The sequence below is a fragment of the Schistocerca nitens genome, chromosome 3 (genome assembly GCF_023898315.1).
Source record: "Schistocerca nitens isolate TAMUIC-IGC-003100 chromosome 3, iqSchNite1.1, whole genome shotgun sequence".
In the NCBI taxonomy this organism is placed as follows: Eukaryota; Metazoa; Arthropoda; class Insecta; order Orthoptera; family Acrididae; genus Schistocerca; species Schistocerca nitens.
The window spans coordinates 867,040,576-867,066,158 of NC_064616.1; the positions used below are offsets into that span (position 1 = coordinate 867,040,576).

At 44.6% G+C, this 25,583-nt stretch overlaps 1 protein-coding gene across 2 annotated transcripts in view; it reads right to left on the reverse strand.

The window, feature by feature from the left end:
- LOC126248905 (hydroxysteroid dehydrogenase-like protein 2) overlaps positions 1-18,544 on the reverse strand; it is a 71,869-nt gene extending 53,325 nt beyond the window's left edge. Inside the window, exons 1-2 of one of the 2 annotated variants that reach the window (XM_049950381.1) lie at positions 18,413-18,544; positions 11,938-12,101 (exon numbers count right to left, since the gene is read on the reverse strand). In XM_049950381.1, coding sequence (XP_049806338.1) covers positions 11,938-12,101; positions 18,413-18,426 — 178 coding nt within the window. In that variant the 5' untranslated portion in view covers positions 18,427-18,544. Of the gene's footprint in view, positions 1-11,937; positions 12,102-18,078; positions 18,294-18,412 lie in introns of those variants that run through there. The other variant, XM_049950382.1, reaches the window with a different exon arrangement.
- Between the last annotated feature and the right edge of the window lie 7,039 nt (positions 18,545-25,583).

Genomic DNA, 25,583 nt, shown 5'->3' on the forward strand with positions numbered 1-25,583 from the left:
GCAATGGGAGCGAAACTCAAAAAATTGGAGAAACTAAAAGCAGAAGGAAGGCTTAAAAATCCCCTACAGAAAGAGGTTGGTTGTCCCCAAAAAAAGCTTCAAATGACTGACGTCATTTTACTGGCACTAATAAACTCGAGAACGCGATCGGCCAAGCGCGTGTCATCTGCTAAAATTGACGATATATCAGGCGACAGCTGTAGACGGGCGCGTTAACAGAGTAAAATAGGGGCACTCAATTAAAAGGTGTCTTACCGTCCACAGCTGAGAGCAGTGGGGACAGAGTGGGGGAGGATCGCCACTTAAAAGATGTCGATGGCTAAAAAGACAGTGCCCTATCTGGAGTCTAGTTAAAATTACCTCCTCCCGACGATGCGTTCGGGAGGATGAGGTCCAAGCACAAGGAAGAGCTTTCACGGTTGGTTGGTTGGTTGGTTTGTGGGATTAAAGGGACCAGACTGCTATGGTCATCGGTCCCTTGTTCCAAAAACCTAAAACTACCCAAAGAGACTAAAAAAAAAACGAACAACAGGAAAGACGGCAGATGACACAGGACTAGAAATACTCCGACAAAGGACAAAACAAATTAAAATCACACCGAGTGTGACGGTGGTTGGCCGACCATAGAGAAAAAAGGGAAAAGCCAACCACCGAGAAACACATTAAAAAAGCAGACTACAATCGTAGGCCATAGGCCAGAATCAACACAAAAACACACACATTTACATTAAGCAATAAAATCCCCCTGCCCGAATAAAACGTAAAACTAAGTCCACTATGGCAGAGTCGTCAGTTAAAAGCACAGGGAGCGTATCAGGCAGCGCAAAAGTCTGTCTGAGCACAGTTAAAAGGGCGCACTCCAACAGAATATGGACCACCATCAAGGACGCCCCACAACGACAAAGAGGTGGATCCTCACGACACAGTAAATAACTGTGCATCAGACGGGTGGGGCCAATGCGGAGCCGACAAAGGACGACTGAGTCCCTGCGGGTGGCTCGCATGGATGACCGCCAAACAGTCTTCATCTCCTTGATACGACGGAGTTTGTTTGGCACGGGCAGGTTGCGCCATTCAGTGTCCCAGAAATCGAAAACTTTGCGGCGTAATAGTGTCCCCAAATCAGTCGCCGGGAGGCCAATCTCCAGAGGTGGTTGACTGGTGGCCTCTTTCGCCAGGCGGTCAACATTCTCATTGCCAGGTATCCCAACATGGCCTGGGGTCCACACAAAGACCACAGAGCGGCCGCTACGTGCAAGAGTATGCAGGGACGCTTGGAGAGTCATCACCAGACGAGAATGAGGGAAACACTGGTCGAGAGCTCGTAAACCGCTCAGGGAATCGCTACAGATAACGAAGGACTCACCTGAGCAGGAGCGGATATACTCTAGGGCACGAAAGATTGCGACCAGCTCAGCAGTGTAAACACTGCACCATCCAGCAAGGAACGTTGTTCGGAATGGTCCCCTAGAGTTAGCGCATAACCGACACGACCAGCAACAATCGAACCGTCAGTGTATACAACGCCAGAGCCCCGATACGTGGCCAGGATGGAATAAAAGCGGCGGCGGAAGGCCTCTGGAGGGACTGAGTCCTTCAGGCCCTGTGCCAAGTCGAGCCGAAGGCAAGGGCGAGGAACACACCATGGGGGTGTCCGCAAAGTGGCCCGGAAAGGAGGTGGAACAGTGAGAACCCTAAGCCCGTAGAGAAGCTCTTTGATGCGGACCGTGATCGTACAACCTGACCGGGGCCGATGTTCTGGCAGATGGACAACCAATTGCGGGAACAGGAGACGATAGTTTGGATGCCCTGGAAAGCTGAAAACATGGGCAGCATAAGCGGCCAGTAAATGTTGGCGCCTCAATCGCAGTGGAGGGACACCTGCCTCCACAAGTATGCTGTCCACAGGGCTGGTGCGGAAGGCACCAGTGGCAAGTCGGATCCCGCTGTGTAGTATTGGGTCCAGCACCCGCAATGCAGATGGGGATGCTGAGCCATAAGCCAGGCTCCCATAATCCAGACGAGACTGGATTAACGCCTGGTAGAGCTGTAGGAGAGTAGATAGGTCGGCGCCCCACCTGGTATGGCTAAGGCATCGCAGAGCATTTAGATGCCGCCAACACATCTGTTTAAGCTGCCGAATATGAGGCAGCCAAGTCAACCGGGCATCAAAAACTACACCCAAAAACCTACGCGTCTCAACCATAGCAAGAAGTTCGCCATCAAGATAAAGCCGCGGCTCCGGGTGGACAGTGCGTCGCCGGCAGAAATGCATTACGCGGGTCTTGGCAGCCGAAAACTGAAACCCATGCGCTTCAGCCCAAGACTGCGACTTACGGATAGTGCCCTGTAGCTGACGTTCAGCAGCTGCAATGCCAATAGAGCTGTAGTAAAGGCAGAAGTCGTCAGCATACAGGGAAGTGGAGACAGAATGTCCCACCGCTGCAGCGAGCCCGTTTATGGCAATTAAAAACAGGCAGACACGGAGGACAGATCCCTGAGGTACCCCGTTCTCCTGGACTCGGGAGGAACTATGGGAGGCCGCGACTTGCACGCGGAAGGTACGATACGACAGAAAATTTCTGATAAAGATCGGCAGAGGGCCCCAAAGACACCATCCATGAAGCCTAGAAAGGATGTGATGACGCCATGTCGTATCGTACGCCTTCCACATGTCGAAAAAGACAGCGACCAGGTGCTGACGGCGGGCAAAGGCAGTACGGATGGCCGACTCCAGGCTCACCAGATTGTCGGCGGCGGAGCGGCCTTTACAGAACCCACCCTGAGACGGAGCCAGAAGGCCTCGAGACTCCAGTACCCAATTCAAGCACCGGCTCACCATCCATTCAAGCAACTTGCAAGGAACGTTGGTGCGGCTAATGGGACGGTAGCTGTCCACCTCCAAAGGGTTCTTGCCTGGTTTGAGAATGGGGATAACGATACTTTCCCGCCATTGCGACGGAAACTCACACTCGACCCAAATACGGTTGTAAAGGTCGAGGAGCTGTCGCTGGCAGTCCACTGAAAGGTGTTTCAGCATCTGACAGTGGATGCTATCTGGCCCAGGAGCGGTATCAGGACAAGCGACAAGGGCACTGCGGAATTCCCACTCACTGAATGGAACATTGTACGATTCTGGATGGTGGGTGCGAAACGAAAGGCTCCGACGTTCCATCCGCTCTTTAATGGAGCGGAAGGCCAGGGGGTAATTCTCAGAAGCGGAACTCATAGCAAAATGCTCTGCCAAGCGGTTTGCAATGACGGCGGAGTCAGTACAAACTGTTCCATTCAGTGAGAGTGCAGGGACGCTGACAGGGGTCGGAAAGCCGTAGACGCGTCTAATCTTGGCCCAGACCTGCGATGGAGTGACATGGAGGCCAATGGTGGACACATACTGCTCCCAGCACTCCTGCTTGCTTCGGCGGATAAGGCGGCGGGCCCGCGCACGCAGCCGTTTGAAGGTGATGAGGTGTTCAATGCAGGGATGTCGCTTGTGACGCTGGAGTGCCCGCCGGCGATCTTTAATCGCTTCAACGATCTCAGGTGACCACCAAGGGACAGTCCACCGCCGAGGGGACCCAGAAGAACGGGGAATGGCAGATTCGGCAGCAGTAACGATGCCCGTGGTGACCGATTGAACCACCGCATCAATGCCATCATTAGAGAGAGGCTCAATAGCGGCAATGGAGGAAAACAAGTCCCAGTCAGCCTTATTCATTGCCCACCTGCAAGGGCGCCCAGAAGACTGACGCTGTGGCAGTGACAGAAAGATCGGAAAGTGGTCACTGCCACACAGGTCGTCATGCACTCTCCATTGGACAGATGGGAAGAGGCTAGGGCTGCAGATCGAAAGGTCAATGGCGGAGTATGTGCCGTGCGCCACACTGAAGTGTGTGAAGGAACCATCATTTACCAGCGAAAGATCGAGCTGTGCCAATAAATGCTCAATGGTGGCGCCTCGACCTGTCGCCACTGACCCACCCCACAGAGGGTTACGGGCGTTGAAGTCGCCCAGTAATAAGAAAGGTGCGGCAATTGGGCTATCAGCACAGCCAGGACATGCTGCGCGACATCACCATTCGGTGGAAGGTAAAGACTGCAGACGGTAACAGCCTGTGGCGTCCACACCCGAACAGTGACAGCCTCTAAAGCTGTTTGTAGAGGGATAGACTCGCTGTGAAGAGAGGTAAGGACATATATGCAGACGCCACCAGACACCCTTTCATAAGCTGCCCGGTTCTTATAATAACCCCGATAGCCACAGAGGGCGGGGGTTTGCATTGCTGGAAACCAAGTTTCCTGAAGAGCAATGCAGAAGAAAGGGTGAAGGCTGATAAGTTGTCGGAGCTCAGCTAGATGGTGGAAGAAACCGCTGCAGTTCCACTGGAGGATGGTATTGTCCATGGCGGAGAAAGGCGTGACGGGACTGGGAAGGCAGATTACGCCGCTGGGTCACCTGCTGCCTCTGATGGAGCGCCCATGCAAGTGCTATCCATTGCGTCTGAGGGACCGGCGAGATTGAGATCCTCAGCGGACGCAAGGATCTCCACCTGATCCTCCGACGCAGAGCTTGTAGGGAGCGGTGGAGTAGGTGCCACCGCAGGTGTCTTGGTCTTACAGGTCTTCAAAGTCTTTTTCTCTCGCTGCTCCTTTGGTTGTCGTCGTTGAGAGGGCTTATTGGAGTCAGTCTCCGGGACCGAAGAGGATCGCGAAGCCCGATGACCAGCGACCTGTGGCTTCTTCAGCCACTGGTTGGTGTCTGCTGTGCCGTTGGTAGGAACCTGGGAAGGGAGTGACCCAAGGGATCCCTTCCGAGCGAGAGAAGCCGAAGAAGACTTACGCTTCTCCGGCTTAGAAGTGGGGACTGGTGTCCCCAGTGGTTTAGTGGGTGCTGCTCCCGAGGTAGATGGTGTGGGAGCAACAGCGAGAGAAGGGGTCCCCATCGTCAAGGGGGCAGGTGAGGTCCTCTGACTCTGAGAGCTGACTGTATGTCTTGCAGCTGAAGGAGCTGGAGCAGGAGTGACAGTGGAGGCATAAGATGACATCATGCGCACGGGATGTAGCCGTTCAAATTTCCGCTTAGCCTTAGTGTAGGTCAGTCGGTCCAGGGTCTTATATTCCATGATTTTGCGTTCTTTCTGTAAGATACTGCAGTCCGGCGAGCAAGGTGAATGAGGCTCTCCACAGTTGACACAGACGGGAGGCGGAGCACATGGAGTATCGGGATGAGATGGGCGTCCACAATCTCGACATGTGAGGCTAGAAGTACAGCGAGAGGACATAGGGTTTGACGTCACATCGGTAGACCATCACCTTGACCTTCTCTGGTAATTTATCACCTTCGAAGGCCAAGATGAAGGCGCCGGTAGCTACCTGATTGTCCCTCGGACCACGATGAACGCGCCAGACGAAATGTACACCTCGGCACTCTAAATTGGCGCGCAGCTCGTCATCAGACTGCAAAAGTAGGTCCCGATGGAAAATAATACCCTGGACCATATTTAAACTCTTATGTGGGGTGATGGTAACGTTAACATCCCCCAACTTGTCACAAGCAAGTAACCTGCGTGACTGGGCAGAGGATGCCGTTTTTATCAAAACTGACCCAGAGCGCATTTTGGACAAGCCCTCCACCTCCCCAAACTTGTCCTCAAAATGCTCTACAAAGAACTGAGGCTTCACGGATAGAAATGAGTCACCATCAGCTCTGGTACAGACGAGATACCTGGGCGAATACACGTCACTGTCATTCATTGCCTTTCGTTCCTCCCATGGTGTGGCCAGGGATGGGAACGATTTGGGGTCATAAACGTTAGATTTAAAATCAGCCCTCGAACGCTTAGAGACTGCTGGTGGCTGGCCGCCAACGAGAGATGATGTCCCACGCTTCATTGCGGGTCATCCGCCCTGATGCCACCTATTCCGACCAAGGGCCCTCCCCACGGGCGCCACCCAGCCGCAGCAATAGCCACCTGGCAGGATGGCCATTGCCGGGAGTCCTGATGCCCCAGGGAGATGGGCATCTACTCCTTGGCATACATGGGGAGTTAACGGTGCAGGCATTAGTAGAGCGATCCCTGTGTTGTCAGGGGGCTACAACCAACAGGGTACATGGCGGCCCCACCACAACGGACTGGCTATCGTGCTGGATCTTAGGTGCAAAAATGTCCAAGGTCGTCGTCGCAGTTAAAAGCAAAACTGCAGAGTGCAGCGTGGTAATCGCACCCAGGGACGTATCCTCGCCCAAGAGATGGAAAACGAGCGGGACACCATTGCAAGGACGAAAAAGCCGGCTAAAGGTCTCAATGCACGACGGATACAGTGCACCATGTAAGGCGCCCTTCCCCAATTGGTTCGCTCTGCGGAATAATTTAGAAAGATGGAAGTCAAACCCGAGAGGGGACCATCACATAAGGCCGAAACATTTGAGACTCCTTTTAGTCGCCTCTTACGACAGACACGAATACCGCGGGCCTATTCTAACCCCCGAACCCGCAGGGGCAGAGCTTTCACGTCCCGCAATTTATTATGGGGAAGTGTCGACCAATGTGCGTGCCATAAAAGAACAACACAACGACATAAAACGCTCCGTAGATCGGCGAAGGGAATCGATTGAATAGCTGGCCGAAGAAGAGAGACTGCAGCCTTGGCCGCTATATCGGCCGCCTCATTTCCACAGATACCAACGTGTCCCGGGAGCCAGAGGAACGCCACCGAGACACCCTCCAGGTGGAGCAAGCGCAGACAGTCCTGAATCCGGTGGACCAGAGGGTGCACATGGTAAAGAGCTTGGAGACTGAGGAGAGAGCTGAGAGAATCTGAACAGATAACATACTGTATCCGCTGATGGCGGCAGATGTAATGGACAGCCTGGAGAACAGCGTAAAGCTCCGCAGTATAAACCGAACACTGGTCGGAAAGCCAAAATTGATTTGGGGTGTAGGCACTCCCTACACCTAATGACGTTTTCGAGCCATCAGTGTAAATAAATGTGGCTTCCTTCATTTGTGCACATAGAGCAGCAAATGCCCGACTATAAACAAGTGAAGGGGTACCATCCTTGGGAAATCGACAAAGGTCATGGAGCAGGCAGATCTGGGGACGGAGCCAAGGCGGTGCTGTACCCCAAGTTGTCAAGAAGGTTTTAGGAAAGCGGAAGGAAACAGTATGGAGCAGTTGACGGAAGTGGACTCCCGGTGGTAGTAGGGAGGAGGGGCGGCCTGCATACCATACATCAAAGGAGGCGTCGAAAAAAATGTCATGGGCTGGATTAGCAGGCATGGAAGACAGATGGCTAGCATAACGACTCAGAAGGACTGCTCGCCGATTGGACAGCGGAGGTTCAGCAGTCTCGGCATAAAGGCTTTCCACAGGGCTGGTGTAAAAAGCTCCAGACACTAAACGTAATCCATGGTGGTGGATAGAGTCGAGACTACGAAGAATAGACGGCCGAGCAGAGGAGTAAACTATGCTTCCATAGTCCAATTTCAAGCGCACTAAGGCGCGATAGAGGCAGAGAAGGACCACTCGGTCCTCTCCCCAGGAGGTACCAGTCAGGACACTGAGGGTGTTGAGGGATCGCAGACAGTGAGCCGAAAGATAGGAAACGTGGGAGGACCAGCACAGTTTTCTGTCAAACATAAGACCCAAGAATTAGCGACGTCCGAAAACAGAAGGTTGACAGGTCCTAGATGTAAGGAGGGTGGAAGAAACTCCTTACATCGCCAAAAATTAACACAAATGGTCTTACTGGGAGAAAAACAGAAGCCGGTTTCGATGCTCCAAGAGTGGAGGCGATCGAGACATCCTTGAAGACGTCGTTCAAGAAGGCTGGTCCGTTGAGAGCTGTAGTAGATCGCAAAACCGTCCACAAAGAGGGAGCCCGAGACATCAGGAAGGAGACAATCCATAATTGGATTTATGGCAATGGCAAACAGTACAACACTCAGCACAGAGCCCTGGGGTACCCCGTTTTCTTGGGAGACAGTACGGGAGAGAGTAGTGTTCACCCGCACCCTAAATGTGCGCTCTGCCATAAATTCGCGAAGAAAAAGGAGCAGCCGACCTCGAAAGCCCCAAGAGAACAGTGTGAGGAGGATGCCTGTCCTCCAACAGGTATTGTATGCTCTCTCCAGATCAAAAAATATTGCTACTGTTTGGCGTTTCCAGAGAAAATTGTTCATGATATAAGTGGAGAGAGCAACAAGATGGTCGTGGATACCATCCGGTCCTGGGGCGGAGGAGCGAGAAGAAGAGAGTGCATGTTGGAGTTCCTGCATGGAGAAAACAGTATTATAGCTTTTGCGATTTTGAGAGAAGAAAGCAAGAGGTTGCACTTCCGCTACATGTTTCTTCTGGAGAAATGCTGGCGGGTAATTCGAAGAGCTCAAAATCCCAGAAAAGTGTTGACCCAATGAGTTAGAAATTGCGACGTGGTCCACTAATGTATCATGCGCGACAGTGAGCCCAGAGACTGGGGAGAAACTAGGCGCGCCTGATAACCGTCGAATCCGACTCCAAACTTCCGAGGAGGGAGTGAAGGTGTTAAATGAGCTAATAAAGAATTTCCAGCTTGCCTTCTTGCTATCGCGGATGACGCGACGGCATCGCGCATGTAACTGCTTATAGCGGATACAGTTGGCCAAAGTAGGATGGTGGCGGAAAACACGAAGAGCACGTCGCCGCTCACGTATTGCATCACGGCATGCCTCGTTCCACCAAGGAACTGGGGGGCACCGGGGCAATTCGGAGGTGCGTGGTGTTTAACGTTCTGCAGCTGTAAGAATAACGTCGGTAATATGTGTGACCTCATCGTTGACGCTAGGGAAGTGACGGCCATCGAATGTCGCTAGAGATGAAAAAAGTGTCCAATCGGCTTGGGCAAACTTCCAGCGTCGGGGGCGCATATATGGCAGTTGAGGCTGCAGTCTAAGGACACGTAGAAAGTGGTCACTCGAGTGTGTATCATCAAGGGCGAACCATTCGAAGCGCCGAGCTAGCGGAACAGTACCGACCGAAAGGTCCAAATGAGATAAATTTGTCGTGGAAGCAGACAAAAATGTAGTGACCCCAGTGTTGAGGCAAACTAGATCCGCTTGGTGGAAGACGTCTAGCAATAGTGAGCCACGTGGACAAGGATGTGGAGATCCCCAAAGCGGGTGGTGGGCATTGAAGTCCCCAACCAGCAAATAGGCGGGTGGAAGCTGACCAAGAAGATGAAGGAGATCAGCTCGTGCCATTGGTGTGGACGATGGAATGTATACAGTACAAAGAGAGAACGTGTATCCAGAAAGGGAAAGACGGACGGCGACAGCTTGGAAGGAAGTGTTTAAGGGGATTGGGTGATAATGGAGAGTATCATGGAGAAGAATCATCAGTCCTCCATGGGCTGGAGTGCCTTCAACAGAGGGGAGATCAAATCGGACGGACTGAAAATGGGGGAGAACAAAGCGGTCTTGGGGATGCAGCTTTGTTTCCTGAAGACAGAAGATGACCGGCGAGTAGGACCGTAAGAGGATCGACAATTCATCCCGATTGGCTCAAATGCCGCGGATATTCCAGTGGATAATGGACATAGGGTGAACAGAAAATGGAGGAATGTGACCAAGGTTGCTGTCAACTCAACGACTGCTCAGAGCTTGTGACCGACAGCATGGAATGGCATTCAGCCGAAGGCAGAAGATCCTGATCCATAGGTTGTTCAGGAGCAGCTCCTGCCACCGGCGATCGGCCGGTTGATCGGCCGCCAGCAGTGGGCCTCGGCGACACAGAAGACGGCCGAGGCCGGTTACCGCCAGGTGGTGCTGTAGATGAGACACGCCATGGCGGAGAAGGAGAGGAACTGGGTTTCTTATTAGCCTTCTTTGAAACATGATGTTTAGATGAAGGAGGAACCAATGGTTGTGAAGTTGGGGTACATAAAAAATCTTCACGAATATGCTCTTTTTTCAAAGCCTTGGTGTCTGACTTTTGGGCTCGAGATTTAGCAGAACCCGATGAAGGGTGAGCCATAGAGTGGGCAGGCGAAAGTGGTGAGGTTGAACGGGCGATCTTTGCGCTGGCCGATCTGACGACCATGGCACTAAAGGTGAGGACACAAGTCTGCCTGGCCGCCTCCTTTGTTGGCTGAGGAGAAGCAAGGACAGTGCTGTATTTTCCTGTCTGAGGCACAGTGGGCTGTCGACTGGCGAGTAATTTTCGAGCAGCAAAGGTCGACACCTTTTCCTTCACTCTGGTTTCCTGAATGACATTTTCGTCTTTAAAAATGGGTCATCTTGAAAGGAAGCAGCGTGGTCACCCATACAGTTGATGCAACGAGGGGTTGGAGGTGGACAAGCACCCTCATGGGCATCCTTGCCACACGTAACACATTTGGCCGGATTGGAACAGGACTGGCTGGTGTGATTGAACCACTGACACCGATAGCAACGCGTAGGGTTTGGGACGTAAGGGCGAACGGAAATTCTCTCATAGCCTGCATTGATTTTCGATGGGAGTTGAACTTTGTCAAATGTCAAGAAGACAGTGCGGGTTGGAATGATGTTCGTGTCAACCCTTTTCATAACTCTATGAACAGCCGTTACGCCCTGGTCAGACAGGTAGTGCTGAATTTCCTCGTCAGACAATCTGCCGAGGGAGCGTGTATAAATGACTCCACGTGAGGAATTTAAAGTGTGGTGCGCTTCAACCCGGACAGGGAAGGTGTGGAGCAGTGAAGTATGCAGCAATTTTTGTGCCTGGAGGGCACTGACTGTTTCTAACAACAAGGTGCCATTCCATAATCTGGAACAAGACTTTACAGGACCTGCAATTGCGTCGACACCTTTCTGAATAATGAAAGGGTTGACCGTGGAAAAGTCGTGACCTTCGTCAGACCGAGAAACAACAAGGAACTGTGGCAACGATGGAAGAACTGTCTGTGGCTGAGACTCAGTGAACTTATGCTTGTGAGCAGACATAGTGGAAGGTGAGGAAACCATTGCGGAAGAGTCCCCCATGATTACCGGCGTCTGCGATGGCGCGCTCCTCCCTTGTGGGGGCCCTCTCCGAGGGCACTCCCGCCTTAGGTGATTGTTCACACCTCAGGTCACACCTCCCGACAAACTGACGGAGGGACCAATTGGCACTTTCGGAAGGTATCAGCTCGGGTAATCACCCCTCCCTTGGCCTGGCCATTACCAGGGGGTATGTACGTGTCCTACCTGTCTACCCGGGGCGGGGAATTACGCGTTACCCCGTCACCGGCTACGCACGAAAATGCGTGGCTCGGCCTTCAGACACGCACAGGGAGGAAGAAAGAGAAAGGGAAATACAAAGAAAGGGAAAGGAAAGAGGAGAGGTCTCAAACGCTGCAGCTGAGAAAAGGGTAAAGAGAAGAGGTAAGGAAAAGAGAAGGACGAAGGAAGGATAAAGACATACAAGCAGAGAAGGCAAAGAATGCGTTACATTTACGAGCGTCCGTCTCCGGACGTAGGCACAAACCATACTCCCAGAGGGGGAGAAGGGGAAGGAAAGAGCCAGAGGTGAGGGGAGGGGGGCCGAAGATGGGGGATAGGGAAGGATGCGGAAAAGGAAGGTATGCAGCCCGGAAAGGAAGGAGGGCCACATTAGCTCAGGGTCCCGTGCTCGCTATGCACATATCCACAAAAGAGTTGTGGATCCCCTGGAGGGATTCACATTCACAAAACTGTTGTGGTACTACAAAATACCAGGAAATTACATGTTATGCTACAATATTATAAGGTGTACAGTGGAATTCCAGAGTAGAACGTGCCTTTCATTTTGAGAGGTTTATGGTTAACTACAAAGATATAACAGACTGGGTCATTAATAGACTAAATGGTATGGGCTATAGATAACAACAACAAATCAAAATAAATTTTACAAATAGTCAAGGAAATCTAAAATTAGCATAATGATAATTATTAATTACATTACCTTCCTCAGCTGCACTGTAAATTGTGCCAGGCAACTTTGGGTGTGGGTCACTAGTTTTGGCAGCTATTACAACATTTGCACCATCTCTGGCAGCTTTTATTGCTATTGCCTTTCCTATGCCCCTGCTGGCACCTGTTATAAAGAGAGTCTGACCAACCAGCTTTCTGCAAATACAGAAAAGTAAACATTTTATAATTAACTACCTGTCAAACAGTAAAGACAAGGTAACACAGACAGGTAGAAATATTGTCACTATAATATTTAAAAATAAGAGTCTGTACAAAAATTGAATGTCTGTTTATTTTCCTCTTCCCTTGTTCAGCTGTATCTCTCTTCACTTACTAGATTCATGGGTAGGACTGTGACTCAAGTCCTGAAAAGCCCCATTCCTTCACATTCTTTTCTCTCTTACCAAATGAGAGCTACCCTAATGCTCTTGCCAACTCCTGCTCAAATGCATCAGTCTGCTGCCAATAAGTAAGTAGATTTTTTTTGTTTTATTTGGTTCCTAACACAGGTGAAAATCATTTGAAATGTGAAAAGCCACTGCATCCATAAATAATGAACCAGCTGCCCAAGTTTACAACAGATTTTTCTCTTGTTTCCACACACTGGCTGAATTACACTTCCCACTATCTTTTAAGTGTAAGAGTATGTGCAACCGTTGCCTCCACTAAAAAAAATAGAAAAATCTTGGTATCAAACATCATCCCAATAGTCAAGTTAAGACACATTTGCTGTCAGACTACATCTTAAATTTCCGGAATGAATTTTCACTCCACTGCGGAGTATATGCTGATTTGAAACACAGTAGAGCACTTGCCCGTGAAAGGCAATAACACCAATTGGTAAGCTTCTGCTTCGTAATACTAATGAACTCTAATGTACTACACTTAAGTGCTTCTTTAAGAGCAGTTATGTAGTTATATTATTGTACTGATAAATTATACCCACAGTAACAACAATAAGCTAAAAAAATAATCTAGCTTAATTCAATATGTTATACAGAAGCAAGGTGTTTTAATGACAATGGTAAGCCCAAAACACATTACATAATGCAGAGTAAATCAGAATCAATTCACTGTAAGAGGCGATTGTTGTTGTATGCTAATATAACAAAATTTTGTGAGTTTTGTTGTGGAACGGTATGATGCAGTAACTGCTGAGTATATATATATATATATAAAATAGAGGTAAACATTCCACGTAGGAAAAATATATCTAAAAACAAAGATGATGTGACTTACCAAATGAAAGTGCTGGCAGGTCGACAGACACACAAACATACACACAAAATTCAAGCTTTCGCAACAAACTGTTGCCTCATCAGGAAAGAGGGAAGGAGAGGGAAAGACGAAAGGATGTGGGTTTTAAGGGAGAGGGTAAGGAGACATTCCAAACACAAACTGTGCATTACTACAAATGTGGACAGAAAACCACATTTAAATATATGGACTTGAAAGAAACAAGTTATGTAATCCTTCCTTCAGGAGCAGTGCATAAGTGATATATCTAGTACCAGCACAGAATCAACACCAGAAATAGGAATTTGGAGTGAGGGATAACCAAAGAGAACTACACGTCTAACAGATGTTTAAATTTGTTGTACCACTATTCTTTTGTGATGTAGGTAGTTTTTTCCTAGCGCAATCTTTAAACTTCAAAAGAAAATCCTATTATGATATAGACAAGATATCTGCATGGTGCAAAAAGAGGCAACTGACTTTAAATAGTGAAAAGTGTGAAGTCATCCACAAGAATACTAAACGCAATCTGCTAAATTTAAATAACATAATAAATCGTACAAATCTAAAGGCTGTAAATTGAACTAAATACCTGGGGATTACAATTACAAATAACTTAAAGTGGAACAATCACATAGATAACATTGTGGGGAAAACAAACCAAAGACTGCAATTTATTGGCAGAACACTTTAAAAATGCAGTAGGTCTACTGAAGAGACTGATTACACCACACTTTGTCTGCCCTCTTCTGGATGCTGCTGTGCAGTGTGGGATCCACATCAGATTGGATTAATGGAGAACATAAAAAAAAGTCCAGAGGTGGTCATGGGACCAGTGCCATGGATATGACATGCGAACTGGGCTTACAATCATTAAAACAAAGGTGTTTTTGTTGCAGCAGGATCTTCTCATGATATTTCAATTACCAAATTTCTCCTCCAAATCCGATTATATATTATTCGTGCCCACCTACACAGGGAGAAACCATCATTGTAATAAAATAACCGAAATCGCACGGAGACACTTAAGTGTTCATTTTTCTCTCATGCTGTTCAACCTGTGCTAACTAATTCCTGATCGGCAATCTGCGTGGCGAGATGCTGGGATAAATCCCAAATGCCTTAATTTAAAATGACAGTTGCTGTTACATTGAGACATTTCATAACATTAACAGCAAGAACACTGACATAAAATGAGGATTGGAGAGGAGGCGGCGTAAGTAACAAAATGAATTTACTCTTCACAGTCAACATGAAAATACAGATGATCCTGGTACTATGTGTTTTATTGCCTTTCGCAGTTGTTGCATGAAGCAGCACTTCATTAGATGGAGCAAGAAACACAGTTTACTCACCTCACTTGTGTGCAAAAGGTTGTGTGGGCACCCCTTATTCATCAATTACTTCAACGTTTTTCCTTACCATGACGACATCCCACTAAATGGCAAATGATAACAGAAACATAACATCGAGGGAGGAGGGGGGGGGGGGGGGAGGAAGAGGATAAAAAGGACTTCCATACAACTTCTCCCAAAATACACACACAACACTGCAGACATAATACTTTATTAGTAGAAAAACTCAGACTGACTGTTGTTGTGGTCTTCAGTTTGAAGACTGGTTTGATGCAGCTCTCCATGCTACTCTATCCTGTGCCAGCCTCTTCATCTCCAAGTACCTACTGCAACCTACATCCCTCTGAATCTACTTACTGTAGTCAACTCTCTGTCCTCCTCTACAATTCCCCCCCCCCCCCCCCCCCCCCCACTTCCCTCCAGTACCAAACTGGTGATCCCTTGATCCCTCAGAATGTGCCCTACCAACTGATCCCTTCTTTTAATCAGGTTGTACCACAAATTTTTCTTCTCCCAAATTCTCTTCAGCGTTCCTCTGTAGCACCACATTTCGAAAGCTCCTCTTCTCTTCCTGTCTAAACAGTTTATCATCCATGTTTCACTTCCATACATGGCTTCACTCCATACAAATACTTTCAGAAAGGGCTTTCTGAAACTTGAATCTATGCTCTATGTTAACAAATTTTTCTTCTTCAGCAATGCTTTTCTTGCCAATTCAATTTACATTTTATGTACCCCCTACTCTGACCATCATCAGTTATTGCTTCCCAAATAGCAAAACTCATTTACTACTTTAAGCGCCTCATTTACTAATCTAATTCCCTCAGCATCACCTGATTTAATTTGACTACATTCCATTGTCCTTGTTTTGCTTTTGTTGATGTTCATCTTATATCCTCCTTTTAAGACACTAGCCATTCCGTTCAACTGCTCTTCCTAGTCCTTTGCCATCTCTGATAGGATAACAATATCATTGGCAAATGTCAAAGTTTTTGTTTCATCTCACTGGACTTTAATTCCTATTCCAATTTTTTCTTTTGTTTCCCTTACTGCTTGCTCAATATACAGATGAATATCATCGCAGATAGGCTACAACCCTGCCTCCCTATTGGAACAGCTATTTTTCCAAAATTGGGAAACTGTGTAAAAAAAAAAAAAAAAAAAAACTGCAAGTGGTTTCTCAGTGTGTCACTATAACATTCACACAACAGAGAGCCATTAACTTTGTCATCCCTAACATCACATGCAGTTAGAACCAAGACATTTAGGTTTAATTGAGATGTCTGGCATTGCTTCACCAGCTTACAACTGAACTGGCACCTAAAGGTTGAAAGTTGTGAGTTGGTGAAGCCAACAAACACGAATATAAAATCTTAGTTGTGGTGACACAACTAAGGCCTAGGTTAGGTTATGTTGAAAGGTGACAGATCTGTTTCAGTTTGGCAAAGTGGTATAGAAGGCTTCAGGTAATCCTCTGTATTGTGTTGATTATAGGCCTACATTATACTTGATTCTAAGGCCCACTTTCAAACTTGCACAGTAAACTTCCTGAAATGACAGTTTAAAATCTGTACAAGGGTTGGGATTCCTATCTGGATTTTGTGCATTTCACAGGCCGCCATCTTACCAATCGGCTATACAAGTATGTCTTCTGGCACAACCCACATTTTCAGTGTCACACTACATTCCCTCTTACATGCTGAAATTTTGCTCAGTTTCAGGTATGTTTTATTAACACATACTTTTTTCAGCTTAGGTGTCTTAAATTTTCCTCTACAGATTTGGGGATATGGCAGTTCCTTGCTAGACTTCTTTCCATTCTGATTTTCCCAATTCAATAATTAGATCTAATGCAAGCTTCAGCTTTGAAGGGAGATTAGATTACAGCCTCCAGTCAACAAGATCATTAGGAACAAAACAAGTTCTGGTTGGGAAGAATAAAGAAGGACATTGGCCATTTCCCTTCAAAATACTCATCCTGAGATTTGTCTTAAGAAAATTAGGTAAACTATGGAAAACTGAAATTAGCTGGCAAGGGATCTGAACTGCTGTTCTCCGGAAAGCTCATCCACTATCTTACCACTACTACAGCATTATGCAAGTAGCTTTGATACGCATGTACTTCACAATACTAATATGAATAAATATTTACCTGGGCTGTTAGTACTTATTTTGCTGAAACTGAGTCAAACCCTTTTGTAGAAACCACAAAGCCCTGGCAAAGCACTAATTCATATTCAATGCTCCAGTTTATCATTCATGGCTTACAAGTGGTCCATTATTCTGTATCCACTTTTAAAGCCAGCTTGTTCCCTAACCTGATATGTCTATAATTTCTTTGTGTGTCTTGTCTGCTTTCTTTAAAGTGAATGAGACTAATCACAGCACAGTTCTAGTTTTGAGGCAAAGATCCTGTAAATAAGTCTGAAAGATCCTTTTCTGTGATTTTTTCCCTTCAGCTGTAATCATTTACTTTAAAATATTATTTGTCATTAAGACATCTTTGTACATGTGCAGCCACTATGATATTAAAGGTGCTGAAAATAGAAGTTATTTTAAAAACGTATTACAATTATTTTGTGACCCAAAGTTTACTAGAAATTATGGCTGGACTGGAATACACGACAAATATGGCAAAACACCAATAAAATTATCAGCCCATCCCTGACATGGTACTATTTCTCCAGTCAAGTCACAACAAACAGGATTTGTTTGTATCGTTAGGCTGACTATCAATTTTATTTCAGCGCATGTTAAATGTATATTCCAAATGCCAGGGTTGCTTCTGAAACATACAAGGGTGTTTGTAGCATCTGTATGGCATTTATTGTGAATTCGAGCTTTAGGTTATCACTGAGGTCTTTTTGTTTTCGTATTTATTACACAAGCATCTCTCCCCTCCTATTTCTATATCCCTCTGCAGCTGCTACTGCTGCCGCCACTGCCACTGCCACCGCCAGCCTCCCCATTCCCTCCCCCCCTCCCGACTAGAGCCAGCAACACTCAGTTGACAGGGATAATTGCATACCATCATTATATTATAATATGTTCTGAGCAATGTATCCAGTAATGTCAGTAATAATATTCCTAATATGCAACTCAAAACGAAATTATAGGATTCTATCATTTTGACGTAATAGTACTAAACTTGACGACTTGATCGTTATATTCTAGGTCTCATACATTGGATAAAATCATATAAATTTGGCCACGATTTGATGATACTGGGGAGGAGTGAAACTTAAAGAGTTCATTAACAAATAGTCATACACTTTGACTACAATTAACTTTGCAGCGTAAAACTGAAATAACCAAGCGGCAGAGACGCAAGAATTTCTTCATTTATTATTTTAAATACGAAATGCTGCCTCCCTTTATACCACATGGTAGAACTGTGCATAAAGCATTTTTTAAGATATACAAATAATCTTTCCAGTAACGATCATGATACTATTGTTGAAATGAAAATATTGCAAACCAAATACAACGATTTAATAGACTTAATCGCTTGTTTTATTCACGAAATGAGCTTCAACACTCACCCACTGTTCATCGTGTCACTATAGACGTACTTCTAACACACTTGAACCTAGGTACAAACTACAAAGGCCAATGCCCAGGAATGTCAAAGTTTGTCGGTAACATAAGTAAACCGTACGAAAGACAAAGTAGCTTTATTTATCGCATGGAACCACAGTGTAGTTTCTGTCGGTTCCATGCGATCTCGACACAAAAGTGGCTCACAAACGAAAAACATACTCGGCAATATAACGATTAACCACCATCAAATGCTCCGTAGGATCAATAAATAACACATTAAGTATAGTGAAAAAAGTTTACAAAAGAAACAGCATAGATTTTTGTGGGTAATCGTACTTCGCTGTCTGCATTTTGTGGAAGTTCCTACAATTTTTTTTACTTCTCTCACGCTTTTGCTGTATGTCTATGCATATGTGACAGAGCAACTCTGGAAGACCGCTGCGTTACTTTGTTTTAGCTGTGTTCTCTTTGTCCAGAACTGTAGCTTGGCTCAGTGGATTGAAGTTCATAAATTTAATATCGGTGTTGTGGACCTACGAGGATTAATATGCTACAGGGATTAATATGCTCTTTCTCCCCAGGAACGTGTGATGTAGTCATGATGAACAAGAGATTGACTGTCGCTGTTAAATGGGCGTTAATGATCATGACACTTCCACTAAATTCCTAGTGAAAGACTTCTCGAAGAACTCATTCTAAGTACTAGTATGTATGGATGCTAGATAATTCTTGCCCATGCATTTACCAGTAGTTTAATACCGTACAGACATTGTGTCGTGTAGGCTTGATTAAATTCTTCTTCCTTTGACGAATTAATGTCATCAGCAATATGTAGCGCTATAATAGGTCATTTATTTCTGGTACCAGAATTCTATAGGCATAGTCTGGATTATGTCAGATCCATAAGGAGGAGACCATTCAGTATGTGGAAAACGACAGAAACACAAAATTGCAAAAGCGGAGATGCTGAGTTCCAGATAGGCACAAAAAAAGGCTCACACAATTAAAGCTTCGGCCATTAAGGCCTTCGTCAATAATACACACACTCACGTAAACGTAACTCACACCTACGACTGCAGTCTCAAGCAACTGAAACCACACTGCCTGAGACTGCAGTCGTGTGTGTGAATTGCGTTTGCGTATATATATATATATATATATATATATATATATATATATATATATATTGTTGACGAAGGCCTTAATGGCCGAAAGTTTTAATTGTGTCAGGCTTTTTGTTGTGTCTATCTGCGACTCAGCATCTACGCTATATGGCGAGTAGCAACTTTCCTTCTCATAATATTGTTACAATCCATCCTGGATTTTCCATTGTTCAAACTTACAAAGGAATTGATAAGCTAATACTCCTTCCACCGATCCTAAATGAGATGGTCTTCAGGCGTGTGGGAAAAGTAATGTATAGGGGCCTATATAATATCTCAGGTTTTCTCGGCGCGATTGATTAATGTTGTGTTTCCGGGTGTCGAGCTGAGTTTTTGTTCTCATTTTGTGCGCAGAATTTGGACGATCTATCCTTCAGGTGCTGCGATTTTGCTGTTAAAGTCGGGTTCACATACGCAACAAAGTGTCGCCACCCTTAGCGGCATTCTGCAGTTGTATGTTGTCAACTCCCCAATTTCAGTGGCGCTACTTAAGAGACGCAACTTTTTTATACCACAAAAAATTCAACTTGGTTGTGCTTCGTTACGCCACTTTCCTTCCTCCATTGCTCCCTGGTGGCTTTATTTCAAAATACGATCATTCTGTCAGCGTTAATCGGGGAGTAATAGTTGCTGTACCCCATTCGATTTCACTTTTTTTTTTCATTTTATTACTGAAAGAAGTCAAAACAGTGGTCGTCGGGTTGTCTTTTGCAGCTTCTGGAACTACAAGAGGAACATCTACGTTTAATTCCTGTAGGAGTGTGCGTGAAACCATTGACGATATAACCCCCAATCTTGAACCGTTTCTGCATGAACAAATAAATAAACTTAATATGCAACCAAAAAAGCGAGTCCTATGAAATTCGTGAATTGTGAAACCAAGCACTGTGTAAATTGTGGATTATACGCGGGTTCAAATGGTTCAAATGGCTCTGAGCACTATGGGACTCAACATCTTAGGTCATAAGTCCCCTAGAACTTAGAACTACTTAAACCTAACTAACCTAAGGACACCACACACACCCATGCCCGAGGCAGGATTCGAACCTGCGACCGTAGCAGTCCCGCGGTTCCGGACTGCAGCGCCAGAACCGCTAGACCACCGCGGCCGGCATTATACGCGGGATATAGACCTTGAGTGTAATGTGGCAGCTAAGAATTAGTTATTTGAAATGCGTAGATCAACGAATACAATAAGATTTTAAAATCTTCGAGGAGTGGCGTGTCTGCAGATGATATTTACATATTAGCTGTTGGTTAGTTTGCCATAGCCGATAGCATTTTTGTCTTCGAGTATTATTCCTTTTATAAATGTCTCTGTGCCCCTGATTTATCTTTGAGCGAAATCTATTTTCGGATCTAACATTTAGGTTTTGTCTTCTTTGTATTTAACTGTTTTCACAGCTCTACTCCCATAACCTGCACTATAACGTAGATACCCGTCCATATGATTTCAGTTGGTGCAATTTTGAAAGCTATGCAATTACGTAGAATTTGCGGCGTCCTGTGTGAATGGCAGCTTACGGTACCACTACAGACAGCCACAAGCTGTGGCGTCACATTAATTGCCTATGTGAATCTGCCTTAAGTTCTGTGTCCACTAGCAAGCCAACTTCTGCAGGTCGCTTACAAGTCCTTTGACATGCAAACATGCAAAGCAAGTCGCCTTCCGCAAGTTTCGTCAGGTTGCAGAAGTGGCCTCCGCAAGTTAGCGCATACAGTTTAGTGCTACTTGCTGGAAGTTTTCGTCAGCTTGCAGAAGTTTTGTGTTGTGATCATAATACGAAAATGTCAGTGTTGATGACGAAATTCGTGTAGAATTGCGAGAAAACTCAGTTGTTAATACAAAAAGTGGAATGCTTCCCAGAACTCTGAGGAAACAAATCACATAGACTACAAAAATAGAATTTAAAAAAGTTCGCTTTCGAAAATAATTCGGCAGATTTCGGTACAACAGACGCCGAAATATGAGAAAAAAAATCAGAATTTGCACGCACAACATAGACAAGAAGTCAACAAAATGAGAAAACGAAAAAATGGACAGAGTACATGTTATGTGTACACAAGTAAGTGGCAATATTTTGATCCACTAACATTTATGTTTCGCCCCTGCAAACTCATGGAAACAGAATAATTTGGCAAGTGAAACAAATTTCACGAATAGTATTTAGTACTTCCATTAAACATGCATATGTATACTAACTTCAAAAACTCAGCGAAATTTTAAACATGTTGGTATTTTCAGTCTACTTTCCCTTCTGGTGAAACAAAGTAATCTGTACATTCATTTCGCACTTTCTTGGTTGACTGTGGCTGGTTATATACGTTTAGGAGATCCAGTGGTACATTTATTACTGCTCATCTGTCTTTATGCCATTCCCATTGAGTTTGTGAGTCTCAAACATCAAATGTACCATGTGGCATATAAAAGGATTGCTACTCTACTCTGTCATTAAAAAAGGGTGGAGACCACAAGTTTCATTGATATTTTTCCTTGTTTTTTTTCTGGGTTCAAAAGAGGTGGAGTTTTTAATATTGATATGCAAGTGGAGATAGGTCCAAAAAAGTATTCAGACACACTTCTTGCTCTAGACAACCCTTAATTAAACACTTGATTTTGCATTTGCTGGCCTCTTAAATGGGCGAGGATTCATAATATATATTTAAATCAAATGCACGACCAGCAACAATGATCTATAATCTGGACAGTTCTACCTGCCAAAATTCGAGGAACTGGTAAAGTCAAAGTCTTATGCTCAAGGCATTCTGACAGTCTGCAGTTTTTGAACACTGTCATCCTGACAGTTTACAGTTTATAAAAACTCCACCATCAGATATTCTACCACTACTGCTCACAACAATGTATAGAACACTATAGCAGGTCCAACCTTTGTTAACAGCATAATGCTCATACTATCTGTCCCTCAGAACACAGCACACACTGTCTTCTTTCTTAGGAGCCTAAATGACTGCATGTTTTCTATCCATAACACCACTGCAGCCTGGAAAATCCCATCTGTTTTCAAAACCGTTAGCAATCTGTAGCCATCCTTCTTCAGCTGAAATTACCTTCAAATATAGAAATAAATAATATATCTGAAATTTACCCATATGAATAGTAAGAAACATACTACATTATGATATTTAACATAGAAAACAAAAAAATATACATGAAACGAATAGGCCTACTATTTTGGAGGAAAACTGTGTGGAAACAGAAGCCTTGCAAAAAGCCAGAAACTGACACACTCAGATTCTGATTCTCTTTTGAAAAATGCCCTGGAAATGATGCAGAAGTCTAATGACTAATTTCAAGTGTTTGGTTATTATGTTCCTTCAGAACTTAGAGTATTGTCGCAAGCAGCAAATAAAAAGAAATTAAATGTAAAATCCAAGAAGCAACTATGTAAACTTTGGCAGAGGATAATGCTTGCAATGTTTGGATATTGGAAGACAAAAATTTTATTCCTGAAATGTACACTCCATTGATCAAGTAGGTAATTTATGATCCCATCGAAGTGGATCATTCACAAGGTTATAGTTTTGAAAATGTTCTGCTTTAGTGAATTATTTGAGTGAGCTTACGAAATATAAAAAGACTAACCTTTACACATTCTCTTTTCAAACACTCATATAGAGCCACACAGCAGTCAAGGACAATGTGAGAGACCATACACACAAGGACCAGAAAGAGATATGTGAGGGAGTGGAATGAATCTCCTGAAAATAAATAAGTACACATCTAGTAACTGAAAATAAATATTTCGTAAGTTCACTATCATACATCTTTGCTGTTATTTCACAAATCTCCACCCTCACAAAAGTGTATAAAGGCTGTGCAATACATACAAGGTATCCCTTTGAAGCATGAGGGAGGTGATGTTTAAGATGAATTAAAATAAAATACATGAAATGGTGGCATGGGACTTTCTCCATGGTGCTGCCAGTATTTGGGTATGGGAACAGATAGTACACGACTGTGACCATATCCAAAGAGATATAGCAAATATATTTAACATTATATTGCTACTGCTTGAGGAAAATCACAAGCACAGTATCTGGAATGAACTACATGCATCAAGGTGAAATCAATAATAAAGTACACACATATTATGATGTAAAAATTCATTATTTCTCATCCAACTTAAAAGTAATTTTACATTTCCATAAGCAGACACAGCAGCCCTATTTTGACACATCTTCTTCTTGAGTCGATGGAGAGCTGGACACCTGTCGAATACAAGGTCATGAATAACAGCAAACTTGAAGATTTGACACATCCATGAAATCTTCTCCTTCCTCCTCATGTAGATGATGGCATCCATGTGGTCGAATAATCTAAGGGACGTCACCATATCTTTATAGGGTATTCGAGGATCATCCCAGTGAATTCCATGGTAGAAATCTGTTAAACATTTTGCACTCTTTCGTATTTCAGCACACTTCACATCCTTGAAAGACCTCAGTGATGCAATGTTTGCTGAAAATGTCTCTATTATTCCAGCATATTGTGTGTATGCTACAAATGAGACATCTTTAAATATGAACTGCCTATGTTCGTCATCATAGAAACCCTGAGAGCCAACATCCTCCTCCTTCTTCTTCAGCACTTTCATAGTAGGAAGCACAGAACCTCGCATACATCCAGTTGGAGAAGTAAACTACCATATGGGTCGAATTTTGAATTCAGGTAGATTCTGGCATTGGTTAACTTGCAGTTGTCGAATATAGTTGAATCAGCTGCTATCTTACCCCTTCTACACAGGTGATCCAGTGGATAGAACAGTTTCAGAGTACAAACGATTTACTGTATGCATACCTCTCAAAATGCTATATGGACCACTTTGAGGACATGAAGCATATTATTATGAATGCTAAACAGGAACTTTCGTCAGTGCGAAAACCAACAAGTTGAATATTTTGGCCCACAATACAGAACTCTAAATAGCCCAATGTCTGAACTGTCACTGGAAGGTATATTGCATTGGGTTTTTAAGAGGTGGAGCCTCACCACGCCCACACTGGCATTATAGCCAACACAAAAGGTCTACTGCCATCTCTGTGTATGGGCTAGTTTTCATTAAAGTGAGGTCTCGCAGGATGTGGTACTGCAATGTTGGCGTATGTCTGGTTACAGTTAACCATTAATATGCACTCATCTAGAGATAGATTGGGATGAAAATTGAATGAAGGGTAGCTGTTTGAAGGGCAGAGGGAGAAAAGTGCCAAGGCAAGTGCCAAGGGAAAAAAATCTCTGCAATGCTTGGGTCAGGTAGTAAGAGCAGTAGCGGACAGGTCATACAAGGATAGGTTAAGTTAATAGTGGTATCACGCAAGCAGACACCATGTCATGCCATTTGTTGGTCATACAAGATCAGTACATTACGGTACGGCAGCACAGTTATAACACTAACATGCCATGAAATAAACTAATGTTACCCTCTGAGAGGATTTAGAATTTTGACCACCCATATGTCTAATGGACAAAGGTATCGGATTATAATTTTGAATATGGTGAAATTAACAGAAAAAAACCAAACGTACTTTAACCTTGGCAGTTAATGAAAGTGGTAAAATCATAAATTAATGAAAAAAATGAATGGTCCCTAGTCCAATTAGGCACATTAATTTGGAAATGTATGTTTAAGAAAATTGAATATTGGTCATTGAAGTTACTTTAATTAATATTTACCTTTGAATAGTGCACAGGATACAACCTGGTACAGTGCACTCTGAACTGTGTTTAGCAGCATTACCAATAACGCACACTCCAGTAATTATAGAAAGCAAATTTGCAGCAAGCTCATATTAATGACAGCTACACTCAAGATCATTACTTAATCAAATACTTAAACGTTACTGCATGAAGTGCATCACTAAATTTGGACATGAGGGGCTTCTATCTTAACTGACATGAAAAACAGCAAATAAAGAGAAATAATATCATAAATACACTGTTTAAACTCCTCTACATATATAAGTTTTCCTTAGCAGAAGTGATAGTTAAATTTTATTTCTAATAGGTGGAGAATATGATGGGGACCCATAAACCAGTATAGTTTCACTAGTCCAGCTCTATGATTATTCCAGTAGAAAGTACTAATTCAATGAAAGCTAATCATTCACTTCACTTGGAGTAGTTCATAATTTACTTTTCAAGACAATAAAATTCAAGACTGAGCTTAATTAACTTCAGAAACTTCGGGACGAGTTCGAATCTCGGTCGGGCACACAGTTTTAATCTGCCAGGAATCAGCGCACACTCCACTGCAGAGTGAAATCTCATTCTGGAAACATCCCCCAGGCTGTGGCTAAGCCATGTCTCCGCAATATCCTTTCTTTCA